Source organism: Carettochelys insculpta, chromosome 9, assembly GCF_033958435.1.
Source record: "Carettochelys insculpta isolate YL-2023 chromosome 9, ASM3395843v1, whole genome shotgun sequence".
Taxonomy (NCBI): Eukaryota; Metazoa; Chordata; order Testudines; family Carettochelyidae; genus Carettochelys; species Carettochelys insculpta.
The window spans coordinates 2,160,572-2,182,516 of record NC_134145.1 but is presented as its reverse complement, the minus strand read 5'-3'; the positions used below and the strand labels follow the sequence as shown (position 1 = coordinate 2,182,516).

General features: G+C 57.2%; 1 protein-coding gene across 12 annotated transcripts in view; it reads right to left on the bottom strand.

Moving 5' to 3' along the window:
* Positions 1-2,625: 2,625 nt before the first annotated feature.
* Positions 2,626-21,945, bottom strand: part of ST3GAL3 (ST3 beta-galactoside alpha-2,3-sialyltransferase 3) — a 355,629-nt gene continuing 336,309 nt past the window's right edge. For 5 of the 12 annotated variants that reach the window (XM_075002695.1, XM_075002693.1, XM_075002697.1 and 2 more), the window contains 2 exons: positions 14,589-14,735; positions 2,629-3,740 (listed from right to left, as the gene is read on the bottom strand). In XM_075002695.1, the coding sequence (XP_074858796.1) occupies positions 3,651-3,740; positions 14,589-14,735 (237 nt within the window). In that variant the 3' untranslated portion in view covers positions 2,629-3,650. Of the gene's footprint in view, positions 3,741-14,588; positions 14,736-21,945 lie in introns of all 12 variants that reach the window. The other 7 variants (XM_075002691.1, XM_075002690.1, XM_075002694.1 and 4 more) reach the window with 4 other exon arrangements.

Genomic DNA, 21,945 nt, shown 5'->3' with positions numbered 1-21,945 from the left:
AAAGCTGCCCTGGAGCAGCTCACAACTGCTGGTGAATAGGCAAACGAAGCTGTCCCCTTGGGGTCCTCGCCAACGTGGGGACGTGGGGCGCGGTCGCCCAGGCCCTGGGGGAGTGCCCTAGCCACTGGACCTAACGGGCGTGTGTGTGTGTGCGTGTGCGTGTGCGCGTATGGGGCGGACGCTGCAGCCCTCCTCCTCCTCCTCCGGCCACGCTCCCTGCTGGCCCCCTTGTGCTCAGCGTGGCCAGCAGCCCCAGGCAGTCGCACGGCCTTTGTCATCAATGAAAGCAGGCTGCTGAGAACAGGTGCCTGCTGGGGAGGTGTCACAGCTGGGGGACCCGCCAGGGCTGGACTGTGCCTGGGAAAAGGGCCAGCAGCCAGGCCGACGCTTCGTGAGCCAAGCCCCAGGGCAGGCCGTGCCGGGTGGGCTAACACGAATGCCAGCAGCCATGTGCAGAACCATGCCAGTCACTAGCCTTCCCACGCACTGCCTCAGGTTAGCTCCGAGCTCGCACAGGACCGACCCTGTCTCCCCACAACCCCCAGGCTGAGCAGCACCCCTGCGCCTGGGCACAGCGGCCGCCTCCCCTTTGTTCCCAGGCATCCCAGCCCCAGGCTGTGCTGCTGCTCCGCCACGGGGCCGCTGTCTCTCGCACGCTCACCTGGCTGGAGCCTGCTGGCGTCTCTCAGCTACACTCAGCCTGGGGCGGGGGCTGCCCGTGCACTTGGCTTGTCCTGCACCTCCCGGCTTGCCAGGCTCCCACACTCTATGCTGCTATAAATCACCTCCTCCCCGCTGGCCTGGGGCGCGGCGGGAGCAGGCAGACCACCCGGCTGCACCTGCCAAGGAAGCAGGAAGGGTGCAGGCATCCATCGCTCACAACCCCGCACAGGGCCACGGCGCCAGGCGCCTCCCCCGCACTACGGGAGACCACGGGCTGGCTGACCGCACCTGACCTGCTCCGGCGTGAACGGGCGGGGCCATTCCATGGGGCAGAGGATTCACACCCGCAGGCCAGGGCAGGAGAGGCCCAAGGGTCTGAGCCCTGCCCCCAGGGCCAGGAGCAGGAGCTGTGCTGGACGTGCCATGGCACCAGCTGCCCTCCGTCCAGCAGGCGCTCTGGGCTGTGCTACAGCCTGGTCCAGAGGAGGTCTGCCCAGCCCTGAAGGCAGGAGCAGGTCCAGCCGTCTGCGGGAGCACCATCCGACCCACGGCCACCTCGCCTGTGCCGCCCGCGCTGCAGCCCCCTCCTCCCACTCTGCAGTGGCACTGGCTGGTGGGTGCTGCGGCAGCACAAAGCCACCAGCGCCCAAGCCCGTTGTGAGGAGAGGCCACCCCGCCCTGCCGCAGGGCCCACACCAAGCCTCCCATGCTCCCCGGGCTCCCAGCCCGCGCTGGCCAGGCAGGCAGGAGGGTGCAGCCCGGAGGGGCCCTGGCGCCCCACTGAGCAGGGCAGGCTGGGGGCAGGAGGCTCAGGCACACGGGCTGCAAGGGGCAGGAAGAACAGCTCGGCCAATATTGCAGCGTGCGCCTGCTGTGGGGCGCGGCGGTACCCTACATGCCCCTCCCAGCCTGAGCACAGCGCCACCGAGGGCCAGAGCCAGGGCAAGGGAAAAGCAGGGAGGCTGAGGAGACGGAGACAGAGACAGAGACAGCCCCCCCCACCCTCCGGGGGAGCAAGGAAGGACCCAGCTGCCTTGTCGCTGCGGGACTGAAGCAGGGCCTGGCCCTTCACGCTGAGGAGAGCAGGGAGCGGCCTGGCCGTGCCACAGAGCAGGGAACGGCCCAGGACTCAGCTCCTGCTCCCGCACGGGGGCACAGCCAACCCCCAAAGCCATCTCTCCAGGCCTGTCCCTGCAGTCCCACTCCCACGAGTTCCCAGCCCGCCCCTCGTCCCGGCACAGGTGTGTTCTGTGGTCCCAGCGGGGCAGTGCGCCTGGTGTGCGCGCGCGCACACACACACACACGCGCGCACACACACACATGCACACGCACGCGCACACACATGCACGCGCACACACACATGCACACGCACACGCACACACATGTACGCGCACACGCGCACGCACATTCTTGGGCCTCTCCCTTGTCGCACTTCCGAGCCAGCCCTGCCCGGGAAAGGCAGGAGGAGATGCAGGCAACATGCGTAGCAACCTTGTGGGGCTCTGCCCCAGCGCCCCTCATCCTGCAGGTAGGTACATGGCCCGGAACCAAGGTGCTGCTCTGCAAGCTGGAGCAAGATCCACCCCCACCCCCAGAAACAAACCCCTGGGACACCCAGGTAAAGGGAAGTGATCCAGGCTCCTCCTCTGCCTCGGCTCCTGGGCCTGCACAGCTGCCCCCCAGCACAAGGGGCACAGCTGGCAGGCAGGAGAGTGGGGCCAGGTTATCCCAGAGCAGCAGCCAGCCCAGTCCTCAGTCAGGGTGCAGGGCCAGAGCTCACGCTGCTGCATGCCCCAGCCTGACATATGCACACGGCAGCAGGGGAGGGGAGGGTCACTGACACCCCTGCGCATCCCCCCCGGCCCTCGCTCCTGCACGGACGCTAATTCCAGAGCCAGCCCCCGCCCGGTTGCTCTGCTCAGTCTGCAGCCAGCTTCTCCGCAGAAGGGCCAGCCCCCCCATGGCCACCGTCCTGCCCAGAGAACACCAGTGAGAGCAGCTACCACCCAGCCACCCTGCAATGTGGCAGGAGTGGAGGAGACGGGCTGGGGCCACCCTCTGTGAGTCGGTAGCAGGGGACACACCAGGTGCAGAGCATGAATTAACAGGCCTGTAGCCGTGTGTGCGGCTGAACACTGCACAGCTTTGGATCACAACATGACATCAGCCTCACTCAGAGAATAAATTATCCCTCCCCCACATACAAACGCACTATGACACTGGTACCATGCACCTGCCCACGGCACGTGCCTGGCTGGCTCAAACCAAGGGGTGAGGAGCCCCTCAGCACAAGGCAGGAGCTGCAAGGCCCTGCCGGCGGGACACAAGGCCCAGGAGGCAGCTGGCTCTTGCCCTAGGTCGAGGCAGAGCCCGGTGGGGGGAGCAGCCGCGGAGAGTGCGGAAAACCAGCGCTTGCTCGGCTCCCCCGCAGGCCTGCATGGAGAGCACGGGAAGGCCACAGTCCCTTAAATTCAGCAGCACCAACAGCAGCCAAGTCTTGGAGCAGTTCTTCCCCCAGGGCAGAGCTCAGGCCAGAGGCTGCAGGCAGTGCGGGGAGGCTGGACTTCTGCGGGAGGTGGGAACAAGCCAGGCTTCACTCGCTGCCGTGAGATTCCCAGCATGATTCCCCAAGTTCCTCTGAGAAAACCAACCCTTTGTACACGGAGGCGCTGGTGCCGAGGCCAGGGCCTGTGCTTTTGGCACTCTGTGCTGGGTGGCTGCCCAGCTCCCTTCTCTCCTCAGCCCTGCCTGGCTGACTGGAGCCACAAACGGCCTGTCCGCGAGCCGAGGCCCAGGCCTATCCAGTGCTCTCTGCCTGGCTCAGGACGGATGCAGCAGACACATGACAGGCGCTGATTGGAGACCTGGGAAGTCTCTCCCAGAGCACCCGGGCGCCTGGTGTGTTTCCTGTGTGTATATTCTGGCCCGGCTCTCCCACCGCCTGCCCCCGTCACTGCAGCGTGTGCGTCTTCTCTCTCCAGCGCAGCTCAGATCCCATTGCTGAGGTCCGTGATGACTCCGGCTTTCACCAGCTTCCGCAGGAACTCCTTCTCTCGCTGGATGTTGTGCGTCCAGGACTGAAAGGCAGAGACAAGAAAGGAGTCACTGTCCTGCCCTGTGTGCGCCATCGGGCCAGGGACCTCTAGCAACGCAACGTCCCGCATTCACTCTGCCAGGGAGCCCCCTCCTGCCAGCAGCAGCCCATCCACTACCGGCTAACAGACCGGCCTCTCCACCTCCCGCCCCACCACGCCTGCCAACCGGGGCCGGAGGCAGCAGCGGCAGAGGCCGTGCCAGGCTGGGAACGAGGCCGGGCAGCTGGGCCCCAGGCCCTCGGCAAGCGTCTCCAAGCCATGGACCAGCCCATGGAGGCAGCCTGGATCCCAAGACACTTCACAGCCCCATCTGCAGCTCCCACCCCAGGGGCAGGCCTGGCTCCTCTCCATGGAGCCACAGGCCGGGTCTGGCTGCGAACAGACAAGGCCCCAGCGCGAGGCTCCCTGGGGCCCGTTGCAGGGGAGGAGTGGTGAGGGGAGCAGGCCCAGGCAGGCAGTCTGTGGGACACAGCTGGCTGAACCAGCCAGGCCGGTGCAGAGGGAGCCGGGGCCAGGGTGCTGCGCACAAGCGCGGGGAGGCAGCGGGGGCTGTGGCGGGCAGGAAGCCCATCTCACAACAGATGCCTGCCGGCCGCGCAGAAGCCAGCCCCACTCTCTGGTCAGAGCTCCGCCCATCGCCAGGCGAATTTAAAGCTAATCCTTCACGTCATGGGCCGCCAGTGCCGCGGCTGAAACCTGAGCCAGGTGCTGCGAAGGGCAGCTCTGCCGCAGAGGGGGCTCTGGCCCTGGCCTCCCGGGTGTGCCGATGTTGTGGGGCCGTGGCAAAGGGCCAGGCCTGCAGAGAAAAGAGTTTTCTGGCCCGAGTCCAACACACGTGGCTGCCAGGGACCTGAATCTATGACAGGAGTCACAGCCGCAGCCCTGCTCCCACACGTGTCCCTCCGCCAGAACGGCCTGCTCCTGACGCCCGTTGGCAGGAGGGGCCATGCACCCGCTGCGGCTCGCCTGGCACACAGGGAGGGGCCACGCACCCGCTGCGGCTCGCCTGGCGCACAGGAGGGGCAACGCACCTGCTGCGGCTCACCGGGGGCGCAGGACGAGAACGGGAGGGGCCACGCAGCCGCTGCGGCTCACCGGGGGCGCAGGATGAGAACGGGAGGGGCCACGCAGCCGCTGCGGCTCGCCGGGGGCGCAGGATGAGAACGGGAGGGGCCATGCAGCCGCTGCGGCTCGCCGGGGGCGCAGGACGAGAACGGGAGGGGCCATGCACCCGCTGCGGCTCGCCGGGGGCGCAGGACGAGAACGGGAGGGGCCATGCACCCGCTGCGGCTCGCCGGGGGCGCAGGACGAGAACGGGAGGGGCCATGCACCCGCTGCGGCTCGCCGGGGGCGCAGGACGAGAACGGGAGGGGCCATGCACCCGCTGCGGCTCGCCGGGGGCGCAGGACGAGAACGGGAGGGGCCATGCACCCGCTGCGGCTCGCCGGGGGCGCAGGACGAGAACGGGAGGGGCCATGCACCCGCTGCGGCTCACCGGGGGCGCAGGACGAGAACGGGAGGGGCCATGCACCCGCTGCGGCTCGCCGGGGGCGCAGGACGAGAACGGGAGGGGCCATGCACCCGCTGCGGCTCACCGGGGGCGCAGGACGAGAACGGGAGGGGCCATGCACCCGCTGCGGCTCACCGGGGGCGCAGGACGAGAACGGGAGGGGCCATGCACCCGCTGCGGCTCGCCGGGGGCGCAGGACGAGAACGGGAGGGGCCATGCAGCTGCTGCGGCTCGCCGGGGGCGCAGGACGAGAACGGGAGGGGCCATGCACCCGCTGCGGCTCGCCGGGGGCGCAGGACGAGAACGGGAGGGGCCATGCACCCGCTGCGGCTCACCGGGGGCGCAGGACGAGAACGGGAGGGGCCATGCACCCGCTGCGGCTCACCGGGGGCGCAGGACGAGAACGGGAGGGGCCATGCACCCGCTGCGGCTCACCGGGGGCGCAGGATGAGAACAGGAGGGGCCACGCACCCGCTGCGGCTCACCGGGGGCGCAGGACAAGAACAACAGAAAGGATCTGGCCCAGAAGCCAGCTGAGGGCACCTGGGCTTGCGGTGCTAGCAAGCAGCTTACAGCATGGAGGGTAAGTGCATAACTGCTGCTCGTGGAGAGCCTGGGCAGCTGGGCTGGCTGCAGGGGAAAGCAGCGTCTCCTGCCAGCCTCCACGCTCTCCCTGCTTTGGATAGAGGCTGTGTCTGGCGCCGGCTTGGCTGGCCGTGGCACGGTCTGATCGACGTACGACCCCAGCGATCACCGGCACAGCTGCCGTTCTACGGTTACAGCGAACCTTGCGTGCGGTGCGCACGGTGAGGCAGCTGTGGAAAGGCTCCAAGTCGCTGGCTGTGGCGTTGCCAGGTGTGGGCCAGTGGCACCAGGGTGAGGGCGGTTCTGAGGCTCAGTGCAGTGCCTGCGCCTCCGAGGTCACCTCCTGGCAGACCACAGTTGGGGGGGCTGGTCGCCGCAGTGCACAGGGACCACAAACCGCCCTGAGAAGGACTTGACTGACGTGGGCCTTGGCAGTCGTTAATCCACGGCCGATGGGCCGTCCTGGGGCGTTGAGCCTGGTGTCCCCCTGCGAAGCACTGGCAGCTGAGTCACCCATGCAACAGCCCCTGGGACAAACTTGTGCTCTTCCCCAGCAGGAACAACAGGAGTCCCACCGTGGGGCGAAAAGCCTGTAGGAACGCCTCCATTTCGCCTCTTTCCTGCTCCATCACCGGACTGACGCCGAGGGCAGGGCCCTGACGGACAGAGTGAGGTCCCTCCAGGCGCTTAGGTCAATGGTTTACTCCAGTTGACCTGGGGCCTGGAGATTCAAAAGGACCCAGGGTGCCTGGCCGCCCGTGACTCCTGCCGAACAGCAGCGGCCAGAGGAGCGGGCCCTTTAAGCGGCTGACGGAGCACCACATGCTGCACTCCACGGCGCTTTGAAGGCTGCGGGTGGGGAGGCCCAATGCAGTGTGCTCTGGGTGGCACTGAGGCCTGGCTGCCCCCGCCCTCCCTTCCAGGAGAGTGGAGCCTGGCACCCCTCCCTCCCTCCCACACCGTGACAAGGGGCCTGGAAAGTCTTTCAGCCCCACAGTCATCACTGCTACAAGCCTGATCCAAGGCCCCCACACTTGTTACAGCTGTTTGAGTCCTTCCTTCCTTCCCTCCTGTGGCTTTTAGACACTAAAGGATGGGCATAGTGGGCGTTTGGGTAGATTTGGACCTAAATTACATCTTGACTTGGCCGTGTTGCTGGTCCTTTGGGATCAGAAGGACCTTTAACTGGGGACACCAGTTTTCATACCCACTCAGCCGAGGTTGCTGTGCTACTGGGGGTGTTACAGGGGAACCGGAGTATTGGAAGGAACTTCTGGCGCACCACCGTGGCTCAAGAGAAGTTGTCTCTTGGGCTGGGCTGGGCTAGGGCCCCGGGTGTGGAGCAGAGCAGAGCCCGGGGCGGTGACTGCCCTCTCTCATGGCAGTTTGACCTGAATTGGTACACTCAGTAGGGAGCACGCTCGGGCTCAGAATCAGTAAGTGGCCCCGCGTGCTTCCAGGACAGTCACTGGACAAACGAACGCTGCCAAGCCCAGGCCCTGCAACCAGACACAGCTTCTCGGAGAACGGGGCCCAGCGGGCTGTGCAGATCTGCGGAGCCCGGGCGGTTGTTCGTTCCCCAGAGAGTTCCCACACTGGCTGGGGCTGCGCAAGCACGGTGTGGGCGTGCTGGTGGACCGGCACTTGGCCTGGTTCCTAGGCCTCCCACCAGAAAGCCCGTGGCTGAGCAAGCAGGTGCAGGCTGAGCCACAACCAGCTGGCGCATGAACTCAGGGGTGTCTTGCTATCCCTTCCTGGTTCCTGGGGGTTCTGCCAACCGCGCCCACACCCAGCTCCTGGAGACAAGTCCTGGGGCACCTCACAGACTAACAGATATTTTGGAGCACAAGTGCTCGTGGGCAAAGACCGGCTTTGTCAGACGCCTCCAATGTACCTGTCAGTCGATAAGGTGCCCAGGGCTTCTCACTGACAGCTGTCACACAGCACGCTGGGGCACGCACCTCTCCTCCCGGGGACAGGCACACAGCCTTTAGCCACCCGCACCGGGCTCAGGAGAAGCCTTCTGTGTTGAGCCAGCGGCGCCCCCCGGGTACCAAGGCACACGCTGCCCCTGCAGAAGACTGCGGAGGCACCGAAGGCTGGGACTGTAACAGAACTGAAGAAAGAGCGAGATAAACTCCTGGAGGGCAGGTCCAGAAAAGGCTGTTAGCCAGGGGTGGGAATGGTGTCCCTGGCCTCTGATTGTCAGAGGCTGGAGATGGATGGCAGGAGACAAATCGCTTGATCATTGCCTTTGGTCCACGCCCTCTGGGGCACCTGGCACTGGCCACTGTTGGGAGACAGGCGACTGGGCTGGATGGCCCTTTGGTCTGACCCGGTGTGGCCGTTCTCACGTTCTCAAAGCAGAAAGCAGCCAAGCGCACACACTTGTTCGGAGTCTGCTTTTCCCGCTCACGCACAGCCCACACCTGGCAGCACTCCGCAGTGAGAAGTTATCCCCCCGGGGCCTGGGCACAGGGGCCCTTCTCCATCCAGCTGTGAGCAAAGGAGCCTGTTTCACTGCCTGCGTTGTGTAATCAAAACTAATTCCTTCGAGATGAGTCACTGGGGAGGGGTCCAGGGAGATGTTAAGCAGGCATCTCATATAAGCCAGTGACACGCCCTGGGGCTGGGAACACACTACAGCCTGCAGGCTGCTCCCTTCACGACAGGACCCAGTGAACAGTGGGCTTGAGGGAATTCCCAGAGAGAATCCCTGTAAGAACGGCAGTGGGTTGGGAGGAGCTCTAGCACCCTTCTGCAGCTGCTACTGGGCGCTTACACACTGCGAGGGGTTCTGTCCTTTAGGCTGTCCCAGGCCAGCTCCTCCCGTAGGTCCAAGCCCAATGCAGGCAACCCCGGACGTCCTCTGCCATCCCCGCAGCTTTCAAGCAGCTGCAGAGCTGACCAGCACACTCTCCCCTGCACGAAGTCCCTGACAGGGCCAGACAGGAGCCCTGGAACGGCACTGACACCCACGCACCTCATGCCTCCTGCTGTCTAGCTCTGGGAAGGTCACTCTCCCTGCACTGGGTCCCCCTCGCAGCTCCTTGGTTGTGCCACAGCCTCCGTTCTGGTAACTTGCCCTTCTGGTCTACCACTGAGTCCAGCCCTTGTGGGGTTCCAACATCCACCAGGCAGCCATCAAATGCTGCTGCCAGGGGGTTTTCAGCCCCTCCTGGGCTCTGTGCCACTACCAGGGACTGCTGGGGGAACCAGCCCACTGGCTGCACGAGCTAGCCTGGTACAGCATTGGTACTGCAGCATTCAGTGAAACCCTATCGAGACAAGCTACAAAGTGCACTAGAAACCAGCCTTGATGATAACTCTGTCTCATGGGAGGAATTCCCAGATACAGAACAAAGAACGGCAACAGATGCCCTTGGAGGGAAGTGCTCACCACCGTCACCAGTTTGGTGAAAATGAGAGAGAAATCACAGTACTTTTGAAAGAAAAAAACACGAGGGGTTTGAAGGGGTTAATAAACATGCAGACAAGGGGCACCCAGTGGACATAATATACCTAGATTTCCAGAAAGCCTTTGACACGGTCCCACACCAAAGGCTTTTATGTAAATTAGGTGGTCATAGGATAGGAGGAAAGGTCCTTTCATGGATCGGGAATTGGTTAAAAGACAGAAAACAAAGGGTGGGAATAAATGGTAAATTTTCACAATGGAGGAGGGTAACTAGTGGTGTTCCCCAGGGGTCAGTCCTGGGACCGATCCTGTTCAACTTGTTCATCAATGATCTAGAAAATGAGGTAAGCAGTGAGGTGGCAAAGTTTGCAGATGACACCAAGTTGTTCAGGACAGTCAAAACCAAAACAGATTGTGAAGAACTACAAAAAGATCTCAGCAAACTGAGTGATTGGGCAGCAAAATGGCAAATGAAATTTAATGTGGGTAAGTGTAAGGTAATGCATGTTGGAAAAAATAACCCAAATTACACGTACTACATGATGGGGTCAAATTTAGCTACGACAGATCAGGAAAGAGATCTTGGAGTTATAGTGGATAGTTCTCTGAAGACATCCACGCAGTGTGCAGCGGCAGTTAGTAAGGCAAATAGGATGTTAGGAATTATTAAAAAAGGGATCGATAATAAGACAAAAGATATCATACTTCCCCTATATAAAACTATGGTACGCCCACATCTTGAGTACTGCGTGCAGATGTGGTCTCCTCACCTCAAAAAAGATATATTGGCATTAGAAAAGGTTCAGAAAAGGGCGACTAAGATGATTAGGGGCTTGGAAAGGGTCCCATATGGGGAGAGGCTAGAGAGACTGGGACTTTTCAGTTTGGAAAAAAGGCGATTGAGGGGCGATATGATAGAGGTATATAAAATCATGAATGGTGTGGAGAACGTGAATATAGAAAAATTATTTACCTTTTCCCATAATACAAGAACTAGGGGACACCAAATGAAATTGATGGGTAGTAGGTTCAAAACTAATAAAAGGAAATTTTTCTTCACACAGCGCACAGTCAACCTGTGGAACTCCTTGCCCGAGGAGGCTGTGAAGGCCAGGACTCTATTAGGGTTTAAAAAAGAGCTTGATAAATTTTTGCAGGTTAGGTCCATAAATGGCTATTAGCCAGGGATAAAGTATGGTGCCCTAGCCTTCAGAACAAGGGCAGGAGATGGATGGCAGGAGATAAGTCGCTTGGTCATTGTCTTCTGTTCTCCTTCTCTGGGGCACCTGGCATTGGCCACCGTCGGCAGATGGGATGCTGGGCTGGATGGACCTTTGGTCTGACCCAGTATGGCCATTCTTATGCTCTTATGAGGCTTTCCAAATCTGGCAAAATGGCATTCAGCCCAGCTCAAAGAGATAGAGTCAAACGCTTGCAAAGCAAGGCACAAAGACAGCCAGGCTAAGACAAGGCAAATGGTGAGAGAAGATAGCAGAAGACGCTCCCACGTCTGAGGACGCTAAGACCTTGGAGCTCCAACGGCAGCCCAAGTTTGTTCCTGGAGGCTGATGGCAGGAGAGTCATCAAAAGCAAATGTGGCAGAGCACAGGGGTGGCCTGCACCGTTCAACCAACCATTGAACAGGCCGCTCACAGTTGGAACAGGCGCTGTTAGTCAGACACCTGAAAAGCCAAGTCAGCACTGCCTTGGGCCAGCACCCGCACTTGCAGAAACAGAAAAGGGAATCAGTGTGAGGAGCTCAGGCAAGTCCCCAGGCAGAGATGGGCTATCAGCAGAGGGATGTAGATCTGTGGCTCCACAGGCAGTAACGGCGTGCCGGAAGATCGCTGCTGGCAGCCGGGGCAATGAAGACATGCCACAGGACTTCAAAGATGCCACACCTGTTCCTTTAGTTAAAAACAAAGGCAGTACAATAGTCTGCGATAACTACTGTGGGGTCCCTCTCCTAGCGGCCATGGGGAAAATCTTTGCTCTGGTCCTCCAGAACCTGCTGATTTCAGCTGTTGCAGAAGCCAGTCTGCCTGAGACTCAGCCCAGATTCAGACCTGGTGACAGCACCACAGCCGTGATTTTCAGTATCGAGCAAACACAAGAAAAACGTTCCCTGAGCTGACAAGACCCTGTGGCACAGTCAAGAGAGGAGGGTTATGGATGATCCTCAGCAAACCTCGTTGCCCACCAAAACTGGTAAAGATCATTGGTTTATTTCACGAGAAGGTGCAAGGTCAGGTACTTTTCTTCACCCAAGTTCTCAACCAGGCTACAAATGGGCTCACCAGAGGCATATGCCTCAGATACAAGGGCTCAATCTTACAATGCTTAGAGCAAACGGGAAAGCAACAGAGCTACTGCCCAGAGACGCACTCTTTGCTGATGATTGTGCCCTCCTAGTGCAGACAGGGAGACCTCCAGTGCAAGGCAAATTCCTTAGCAGGAGCATCAAAATTGTTTGGCCTCACAATGCACCTGCAGAAAATGGTGGTGTTGCACCAGTCATCTTCACCACTGAGTCATATCCCTGGCACACCAGGAGCAGGATCCACCGAAGGCAAGTCACGCCTGGTGAAACTGATTGCCCTCTATGATGAGGTGACAGGCTCTGTGGTATGGGGAAACCTGTATTGTGATATAGCTGGACTTTGGCAAAGCTTGTGGTGTGGTCTCCCGCAGTATTCTTGCCAGCATGTGAAAGTAGCATGGATCGGAGGAAGGGGCTGTAAGGGGGAGAGAACTCTGGCAAGGTCCTCAGACTCAGTGGGTAGTGATCAAGGGCTGTTGTCTAGTCAGCAGAGGATGCCTCAGAGGTCAGTCCTGGGTCTGGTTTGTTCAACGTTTTCATTAACGATCTCGACCAGGGGATGAATCGCCCCTTTTACAAGTTTGCAGATGGCACTAAGCTGGCACTAGAAGAGGTTCAGAAAAGGGCAACAAACACAAGGAGGGGCTTGGAACAGGTGCCATGTGAAGTCATATTAAAAACCACAGGACTTTCCATCTTAGAAAGGAGGACATTAAGGGGGGATCCAATAGAGGTCTCTAAAATCATGATGTGTGGAGGAAGTGAATAGGGAAAAGTAATTTATTTGGTCCCATCACATAAGAGCTCGGGGTCACCGAACGAAACTAGTGGGCAGCAGGTTTAAAAGTAACCGAGGAAAGTTCTTCCACGCACAGCGCAGGGTCGGCCTGTGGAGCTCCTGGCCAGAGGAGTTGTGGGCACCAGGACTTTAACAGGGTTCAAAAGAGACCTAAACTCTTGGCGGTCAGGTCCACCCCTGTCTATTACCCAGGAATGGTGCCCCGGCCTCTGTTTGGCATGGGAGCAATCACTCAATGGTGCCCTGTTCGCTTTGCTCCCTGTGGGCCACCTGGCATTGGCCACTGTTAGAAGCCAGGCTGCTGGGCTAGATGGACCTATGGTCCCACCCAGTTTAGCTGTTCTTATGTTCCCCCTTCGGAGCGCTGTGCTTAACCTTCACAAGTCCTGTGATCACCACGGTGCCTGGGGGGAGTCCCCTACACATCTGAACTGAATTCCTGTGCCTGGAACAGCAGCGCTAGGAGCACAGGCAGGACCAAAGAGGCGAACATTACTCCAGTCACTTAGTACAGAGCAACGTCCTGGGGGCAGCCCTGCCCATGGCGGCTGGCTGAGGCCTGACGTGCGACCCCATTTCCCAGCACCAGCCTGCCTGTGTGAATGGGCCTTCTCCTCTCTCCTGCAGCGGCGGGTCTCTGCAACGACTCGGCGGAGAGAGCATGACAGGGAGCTGCTTGTCTACAGCCAAGAAACAGCCCATGTGTGCGAGGAATGGTGCAGCTGGGGGCTCTGCTGCTGCTGCACAGAACCGTGGGCTGGGACTTCAGGCAGCACTGGGATGCAGCGTCAGAGCTATCCATGGTTCCAGCACGACAAAGCACACGAGCCCTGCCCTTAGGAGCTGCTACTCAGACGCGAACACGGGAAGAGGCGCAGCGGGAGGCAGGAACTTACGGAGCAAAGGTGGGAGGCGACCGAGTGAGGGAGGCCCAGCAAGCCTGGGCCTGGGCAGCTGCTCACGTATGTGACCATCTGAAGGGAGTCGGGTGGAGAATCTGCCCGAGGAGAGGGAGACCGTCTGGGAGGCAGGGCCAGGGAGGACTTCTGGGCAGCCTGGGACGAGGCGGGAGGCCATTCGGGGGGAAGCAGACGTAACAGGGAACCGGAAGTGAGGGCCAGGAGCTGGGAAGGGATGGGGAGCCAGGGACACAGGCTTCACCATTGTAACTTGCCCCAGCTCCCGCAGAGCAACAGGGGATACCTGCAGCCTCACTTTGTGCCAGTGTAACTCTCCACACCAGGGAGTTCAGCAGTAGAGAAATGCTGCAAAGTCACAGCCCTGCCCCAGTCCTGGTAAAAGCTCCCAGTGTAGATCTGCCCTCGCCAAGGATGTGTGTCTACACCAGCTAACTGCTGCTTTGAAGCCAGGTGGGGGACAACACACCCCAGCAAAGCCCTCTCCTCTGCCTCTCCCCGCACAAGAGAAGAGAGGGTCACACGACAACAAGAATATGGATCAGAGAAATAAACTAGATGGAAAAATCCTACCAGCCCCCAGCACCAGTGCAGGATTAGTCCCTCTCCTCCATGCTCCTTCATTGACCTGTAACTTTCCACCTTTTACTTTGGGCTGCGGCCCTGGCTGCGAGGAGCCGAAGGAGTCACGCACACAACACGCGTGTGCCGGAGGACAGTCCCACGCAGACTGACCAGCTGTAACAGGGCTCTGCTTGCAAGAGTCCCAGGAAGCGTCAGTGTGAACACCCGGGTCATCCTGTGCTTGGCAGCGGTGTGAGGCCAGACAGCCCTGGCTCATGCTCCCAGACCGGAGAAGCGATATCCGCCACAGGTCGGACCCCTCCCTGCCCCGCTCTGGCGCCCTCAGGGCCTGACCAGCAGGGCTCCTCGTCCCAGCACCTTCCCACCCAGGGCCGGCAACAGCTCTGCACTCCCAGCTGCCAGGCCCCCTGCCTGTGGCCAAGAGTGGCTCTGTGCCCTGGGCCACCAGGTCTCTCTGCCCTTCACTGCTGGGGCTCCTGCCCAGGGCTGGCGGCAGATCCTCTCCCAGCCAGTGGGGCTGCCTGCCCGTCTGGCTGAGCCCCCAGCTCCTAGCAACCTCTGTGGGTGGGGCTCCCTGGTCCAGCAGCATCCCTAGGACACCAGACCACAGTGTCCCAGAGAAGAGAGCTTCAACCGGCACCCCCATTTCACAGCCCTGCCTCAGGCGGTTGAGCCAGGGTGCGCTGAAGCCCTTACCTCTTTTATGGCAGACATCTTGGTGCTCTCGTAGTAATGCAGTGGCGCGTTTGGTGAATTCATGTCATAGCCAAACCCAGCGACTGCTACCTCGTCACAGTTGTGGAGTGCCATGGTGATTGCTACGCTGCCCAAGGTGGGGATGTTCTGTGGGAGGAGAAGAAGGAGCAGGAATTACTAGCAGGCTGTCCCCTTAGAACTAGCTGAGTGCCCAGCTAGTGGTTCGAGGACAGATAGCGCCTCTGCAGGGACGTTCGGCAGCAGGGCACTCAGCCACATCTGCAAACTTAGAGTCAACAGCCTCTGGCCAGGCCTTCTAGGCACGACACCAAACCAACCAATCTGCCCTGCTTGCCAGGTACCTGCTGCCCACCTGGGAGCAGGGTCGTCTGCAATGCCCAGGCCACGAGCAGCCGAGCTCGCCTCTCTTGTGTGAATATAGCGTGGCCACGCAATTAGCGCAGGAGGTTAAACCTCCTCTTCTCCAGACCTTACCTCCTGGGGCCCGGGCAGTGAACACTGCTGGGAGAGAATCACGAAATAGGTCAGTTCTCTGCTGGAAGTGGGTAAATGTGTTTTCAGAGATTAAAACAGCCATGAGCCCAGAGCAGCAGGTCTAAACCGACGAGGAGCTGGCAGGCGCGGAGTCAGGACCAATGCTGAATGGAGAGGAAGAGAGCCAGGAAGCCAACGTATGAGCTTCTGCACAGAGCCAACCTCAGCAGCTCGCAAAGCAGCTTAAGCAGCACCGCTGCAAAGAGGGGAGGCCTGGGACAGAACGGGGCCAGCCGGGACTGCCCCTTCCTCATCCGCACCCCAGCACAGCGGTGGGTCGGAGGACACCCGGCGGAGGCACTAGTTCCCATGCGGCACCCCTGGCCCAGTGGCTTTGGGAAAAGGAACTGCAGGGGGGAGGCAGCCAGAGACTGCAGCCAGCGACAGTCCAAGCAGGGAACCTGTTGTATGAAATGTAGAAACGCACAGCCAACCTTCAGCAGGCACTTCCAAATGGCCACAGATTTATGTTTTCAAACACAGTCCTGCATCTGTTGCACACAGCCTGTTAACGCCCAGATTCCAACAGGAAAGGGGGATTTTCTTCTGGTCCCAGGAATTTGAGCTAAGTACCTACAGGTGAGTGCAACTTACACAATAAAAAAACCTGAGCTACAATGGCTGCTCTTCGGTGAACTGAACAGCACAGAGCAGAGCCCCTGCACCAGCGCAGCTGAACCAAATCACAACTAGACCCATGTTCTCACTCCCCCAGTGGCAGTGGCTCGCTCAGCTCGCCAACAGAAATACACAGCCATGAAGCACTCACCCCACAGCCACTGACCTACGCCTCGTGGCCTTGGTGTCGCCATCTCAAAGAGCAGAACCCACCACCTACAGGAGAGGCAACAAGGACTCACGGAAGATGGAGGCTACCGAGGGCTGGCCACTCAGCACAGTTAAGTCACATGATTAAGTAAAAATAATCAACTGTGATTAAAAAATAATTGAGATCAATTTTCATCACACTAAAAAATAAGCCATCAATTGGAAAGTATTAAATATTTTGGACGTTTTTCTGTATTTCCAAATATATTAATTTCTGTTGCAACATGGAATAAAAAGGGCACAGTGCTCACTTTATATTATTTTTGCTACAAATATTTGCACCGCCAGACAGAGAACAGCCATAGCGTTTTTCAGTTCACCTCATACAAGTATCACAGTGCAGTTTGTCTATTATGACATTGTGACTTACAGATGTACGTCGTTTTGTTACATAACTGCACTCACAAAACTTTGGTGCCTCGGCGTCCACTCAGTCCTATCTCTTGTCCAGGCAATCTCAGAGAGAAACAAGCTTAGGGGAGGTAACGCTTCCCACTTCTCATTTACGGTGTCACCTGAAAGCGAGAAGCCATGTTTGCATGGCATTTTGTGCCAGCATTGCAAGGTATTTACGTGCCAAATATGCTACACACTCAGCTGCCCCCTTTGGGCTCGGGCCACCAGCCCAGAGGACGTACCTCAGGGCTGATGACACTTGTTAAAAATCATGCAGTAATTAAATTTGTGACTGAACGTCTTGTGGGGAGGGCAAACAGTGTGTCTCCTGCTGCGTTTGACCCGAGGTCTGATGGGTATTTCATGTCACTGGAGTTTTGGATGGTGGCTCACTCTAAGGACACTCTCACTGAAGAGCTGACAAAGCACAAGGGAGGTACCAGTGTGAGATTTCTGAAGATAGCTACAGCACGTGATGCAAGTTAGGGCACTCACGTGCCGTCCCAGCTCTGAAAGGGAGGAGATGTGGAACGTACTGTCAGAAGTCTGAAAACAGCAACACTGAAATACGGAAATTACGGACTCCAAGCTACCAAAAGGGAAAAACGGCTGGTGGCATCTGACTCAGCTGATGGAAGAGGACTTACGCTGACATGCGCACCTTTGGGTCACGTTCAAGCAGCACATGTCACCAGCACGGACACATGCTTGGGCATGGGGGTGAAACGTGAAAGGACGCCTGAAATCCTGGACATCTGGCACACCCTGCAATGCTGGCTACAGCAATGCCACGTGCACATGTGTGCTCATTTTCGGGAGACATCGTAACCAAGAGGCAGGCAGCATTATCTCCTGCCAATACAGACACACTTATCTGAGCAGGTCTCTGAACCGGCAGTAGGGCTGAGTGGACACGTAGGCTCCGAAGTTTCACAGCACTTCGTTTTCGAATGCAGTTATTCTCTGTACGTAGTGCTACGTTTTAAGCTCAACTTCCGCGGAAGAGAGCTCGCGCTAGAGTACTCGCAACGGGGGCACTGAAAGATACTATTCCTTTTACAATGCAAATAGTTGTAATCAAAAATAAAGTGAGCCGTGCACCCTTTGTAACCTGTGTTGTAATTTAAACCAATATATTTGAAACTATAGAAAACACCTAAACCATTTAAATAAATGGAATTCTATTATTAACCGTGTGACTAAATGTGATTGTTTTTTTATGTCGCTTGCCAGCCCTAATGCTAATTTTTCCAGCCATCTTAGGGGCTCCGATTTCCTTCCCTCCATCAAAAGGTGAGAACTCAATTCTGCCACCCCAGCCATAGGATCTTGCAGATGCCCCCTCCCTCTCTCTTCTCCTCCAAAGAACAAAGGAGCTAATATAGCACCAGGCCCCTCCCTGCCCACGCCCAACTTGTATGGACCAGCGGAAGCACCTCTCAGCTCTGCTCAGTTGAGCTATGGCTGCTCTAGGGGGTCTGGGACCCGGGACCAGTGACTGTGTGTGGCAGCACCGAAGGGTCCTGTGGCACCTTATAGACTAACAGAAAAGTTTTGAGCATGAGCTTTCGTGAGCACAGACTCTCTTCATCAGATGCTGGTCTTGGAAATCTGCAGGGCCAGGTATAAATAAGCCAGAGCAAGGGTGGGGATAACAAGGTTAGCTCAGGTCAGCAAGGGTGAGGCTTACTACCAGCAGTTGATCTGGAGGTGTGAACACCAAGGGAGGGGAAGCTGCTTCTGTATTTAGCCAGCCATTCGCAGTCTTTTGTTTAAGCCTGAGCTGAGGGTGTTGAATTTGCAGATGAATTGTAGCTCAGAAATTTCTCTTTGGAGTCTGGTCCTGAAATTTCTTTGCTGTAGGATAGCTACTTTTAAGTCTGCTACTGTGTGGCCTGGGAGATTGAAGTGCTCTCCTACGGGTTTTTGTGTATTGCCATTTCTGATGTCTGATTTGTGTGCGTTTATTCTTTTACGTAGAGACTGTCCAGTTTGTCCGATGTATATAGCAGAGGGGCATTGCTGGCACATGATGGCATAAATTATATTGGTAGATGGGCAGCTGAACGAACCCACGATGGTGTGGCTGATCTGGTTAATGGTGTTGCTGGTGTAGATATGTGGGCAGAGCTGGCAACACAAGCACAAGAACAGATTTATACCAACACGCCTCTAGAGCCCCGTCTGGGGCTATTCTACCTACAACCCAAGATCCACAAACCTGGAAATCCTGGACGCCCCATCATCTCGGGCATTGTCACTCTCACTGAAGGATTGTCTGGTTATGTGGACTCTCTCCTCAGACCCTATGCCACCAGCACTCCCAGCTATCTCCGAGACACCACTGACTTCCTGAGAAAACTGAAATACATTGATGACCTACCAGAAAACACTATCCGAGCCACCATGGATGTAGAGGCTCTCTATACCAACATCCCACACAACGATGGAATAAATGCTGTTCGGAACAGTATCCCTGGCGATGCTACAGCACATCTGATGGCTCAGCTCTGTAACTTTATCCTCACACACAACTATTTCAGATTTGGTGACGATATATACCTTCAAATCAGCGGCACAGCTATGGGTACCCGCATGGCCCCTCAATATGCCAATATTTTCATGGCTGACCTGGAACAGCACTTCCTTAGCTCTCGCCCACTAACACCCTGCCTCTATTTACACTACATTGATGACATCTTCATCATCTGGACCCATGGGAAGGAGACTCTGGAGGAATTCCACCGGGACTTCAACAACTTTCACCCCAACATCAACCTCAGCCTGGAACAGTCCACACAGGAGATCCACTTCCTGGACACCACGGTGCTAATACACGATGGCCACATCAATACCACCCTGTACCGTAAACCTACTGACTGCTACGCCTACCTTCATGCCTCCATCTTCCACCCCAGACACACCACACGATCCATTGTCTACAGCCAAGCACTAAGATATAACCGTATTTGCTCCAACCCCTCTGACAGAGACAAACACCTACAGGATCTCTACCAAGCATTCTTGAAACTGCAATACCCACCTGAGGAAGTGAAAAAACAGATCAACAGAGCCAGACGTGTGCCACGAAGCCTCTTACTACAGGACAAGCCCAAGAGAGAAACCAAAAGAACACCACTAGCCATCACCTACAGTCCTCAGCTAAAACCTCTACAGTGCATCATCAGGCATTTACAACCCATCCTGGACAATGATCCCCCACTTTCACAGGCCTTGGGAGGCAGACCAGTCCTTGCCCACAGACAACCTGCCAACCTGAAGCAAATCCCAACCAGCAACTATACACCGCACCACAGTCACTCTGACTCAGGGACCCATCCATGCAACAAACCTCGTTGCCAGCTCTGCCCACATATTTACACCAGCAACACCATTACAGGACCTAACCAGATCAGCCACACCATCGTGGGTTCATTCAGCTGCACATCTACCAATATAATTTGTGCCAGCAATGCCCCTCTGCTATATACATCGGACAAACTGGACAGTCTCTACGTAAAAGAATAAACGCACACAAATCAGATATCAGAAATGGCAATATACAAAAACCCGTAGGAGAGCACTTCAATCTCCCAGGCCACACAGTAGCAGACTTAAAAGTAGCTATCCTGCAGCACAGAAGTTTCAGGACCAGACTCCAAAGAGAAATTTCTGAGCTACAATTCATCTGCAAATTCGACGCCCTCAGCTCTGGCTTAAACAAAGACTACGAATGGCTGGCTAAATACAGAAGCAGCTTCCCCTCCCTTGGTGTTCACACCTCCAGATCAACTGCTGGTAGTAAGCCTCACCCTTGCTGACTGAGCTAACCTTGTTATCCCCACCCTTGCTCTGGCTTATTTATACCTGGCCCTGCAGATTTCCAAGACCAGCATCTGATGAAGTGAGTCTGTGCTCACGAAAGGTCATGCTCAAAACTTTTCTGTTAGTCTATAAGGTGCCACAGGCCCCTTTGTTGCTGTTACAGATCCAGACTAACACGGCTACCCTCCGACACTTGTGCGTGGCAGGTTCTTACAAGACGCCTGTTCCTTCCACGCTGCCCCACACTACAGGAGGAGAACAGGGTGCTGCTAAAGGGACTGGACGTTCCATCCCCCATGGCTCCCTGCTGCCTGCCGGCCTTGGGTGCTGTGCTCCTGGGGCGTCCCAAGAATGAACTCCCTCTGGTGAGCTGCACAGTTCCTTTGTTCTCCATCACCAGCCTGCGAGTTGAGATGGGGACGGTGCCACATTGCCCCCCCAGCCAGGGTCCAGATAGCCTGTGCTGCTGGAAAGCAACAGAAGCGGAGTGAAACCTTCACTGAACTTTAAATTGCTGCATGTGAAATCTCATGCTGATTGGGTCATTCCTGTGTCACTGGCTTTTGGGCTGGGAGGAAATGATTGCCATAAATCTGGGGTTTGAAACATCTGACACTCTTCTTATGTAAAATGAGTTCCAGCCCTTTAGGGGGGTTCGCCTAGTTCAGGAAGAGAAGTACTAAGTTTTCAAAATATTTCCATGATTAGCTTTGTCTTAAGTACCAGTGTTGTTAGAACACGTTACTGAAAAGCGGCACAAATACAATAGGATGTTAACACTGTCTTCAACTGCCGCACGAAGTTAATGTTGCTGTATTTCTTTAGGCAGAAGGAGAGGCTATGCTGAGGCGTATTCCTGCATGAGCTCCCCTTCACGTGCACGTGCGCCCTTGGTCACAGGCTGTCTGCAGCAGTGCCTGCCTGGCTCAGGCCTGGACCCTACACTCCTTGTGCCCTGTACTGAGGCTAGCTGGAGCTGTGTGAGCAAATCACCCCTGTTCCTTCTCTGCCACAGCTCCCGAGCAGAAGGGAGGAGGACAAGTAGTAGAACCCACAGAGGGATGCAGCCTGAAGGACTCCAGTTACTGCAGAAGGTCAGTCATCTCTCCTTCAACTAGTGACCTGCAGGGGAGGTACACATCTCACAGAGCTGCAAGGGACCTCAGGAGATCATCAAGTCCAGGATCTTGCTCTCTTGGCAGGAACAAACAATACTCCCTGCCCCCGATCCTTAATAGCACCCTCAAGGATTGAGCTCACAACCCTGGGTTTAGCAGGCCAATGCTCAAACCATTGAGCCACCCCCCCCGCCTTAAAATGGAGATATACGTGTGTCACAGAACTGGAAGGGACCTTGCGAGGTCGTCGAGTCCACCAGCACATTTTGTGTAGCTGGGCGGTCAAAAGCCAAGACAATTAGCTGTATGCCAGTTCCAAGGCTTTGTTTCCTGGTGTCGCGTGAGGGGGCTTGTGCCTGCCCTGACAATTGACAGAACACATGGACACTGTGCTGCCTCTCAGCAGGCTCTTGAGGGCCTTGTTTTTGACCAAGGGGAGAAAGGGGAGGTGAACACCTGTGACTGCCCCTAATTCCAACAGACTGATTGATGTGCAAGCACTGGTCCTGCTGTGACCCTTTGCCATGCAGGGATTCTGGCTGAACAGGAAACCGTGGAAAGATTCATCTACCATGTAAGTGATCGTGCGACCCAGCTGGGTACAGAAACCTGCTTGTTCAGACTGCATTTCCTGG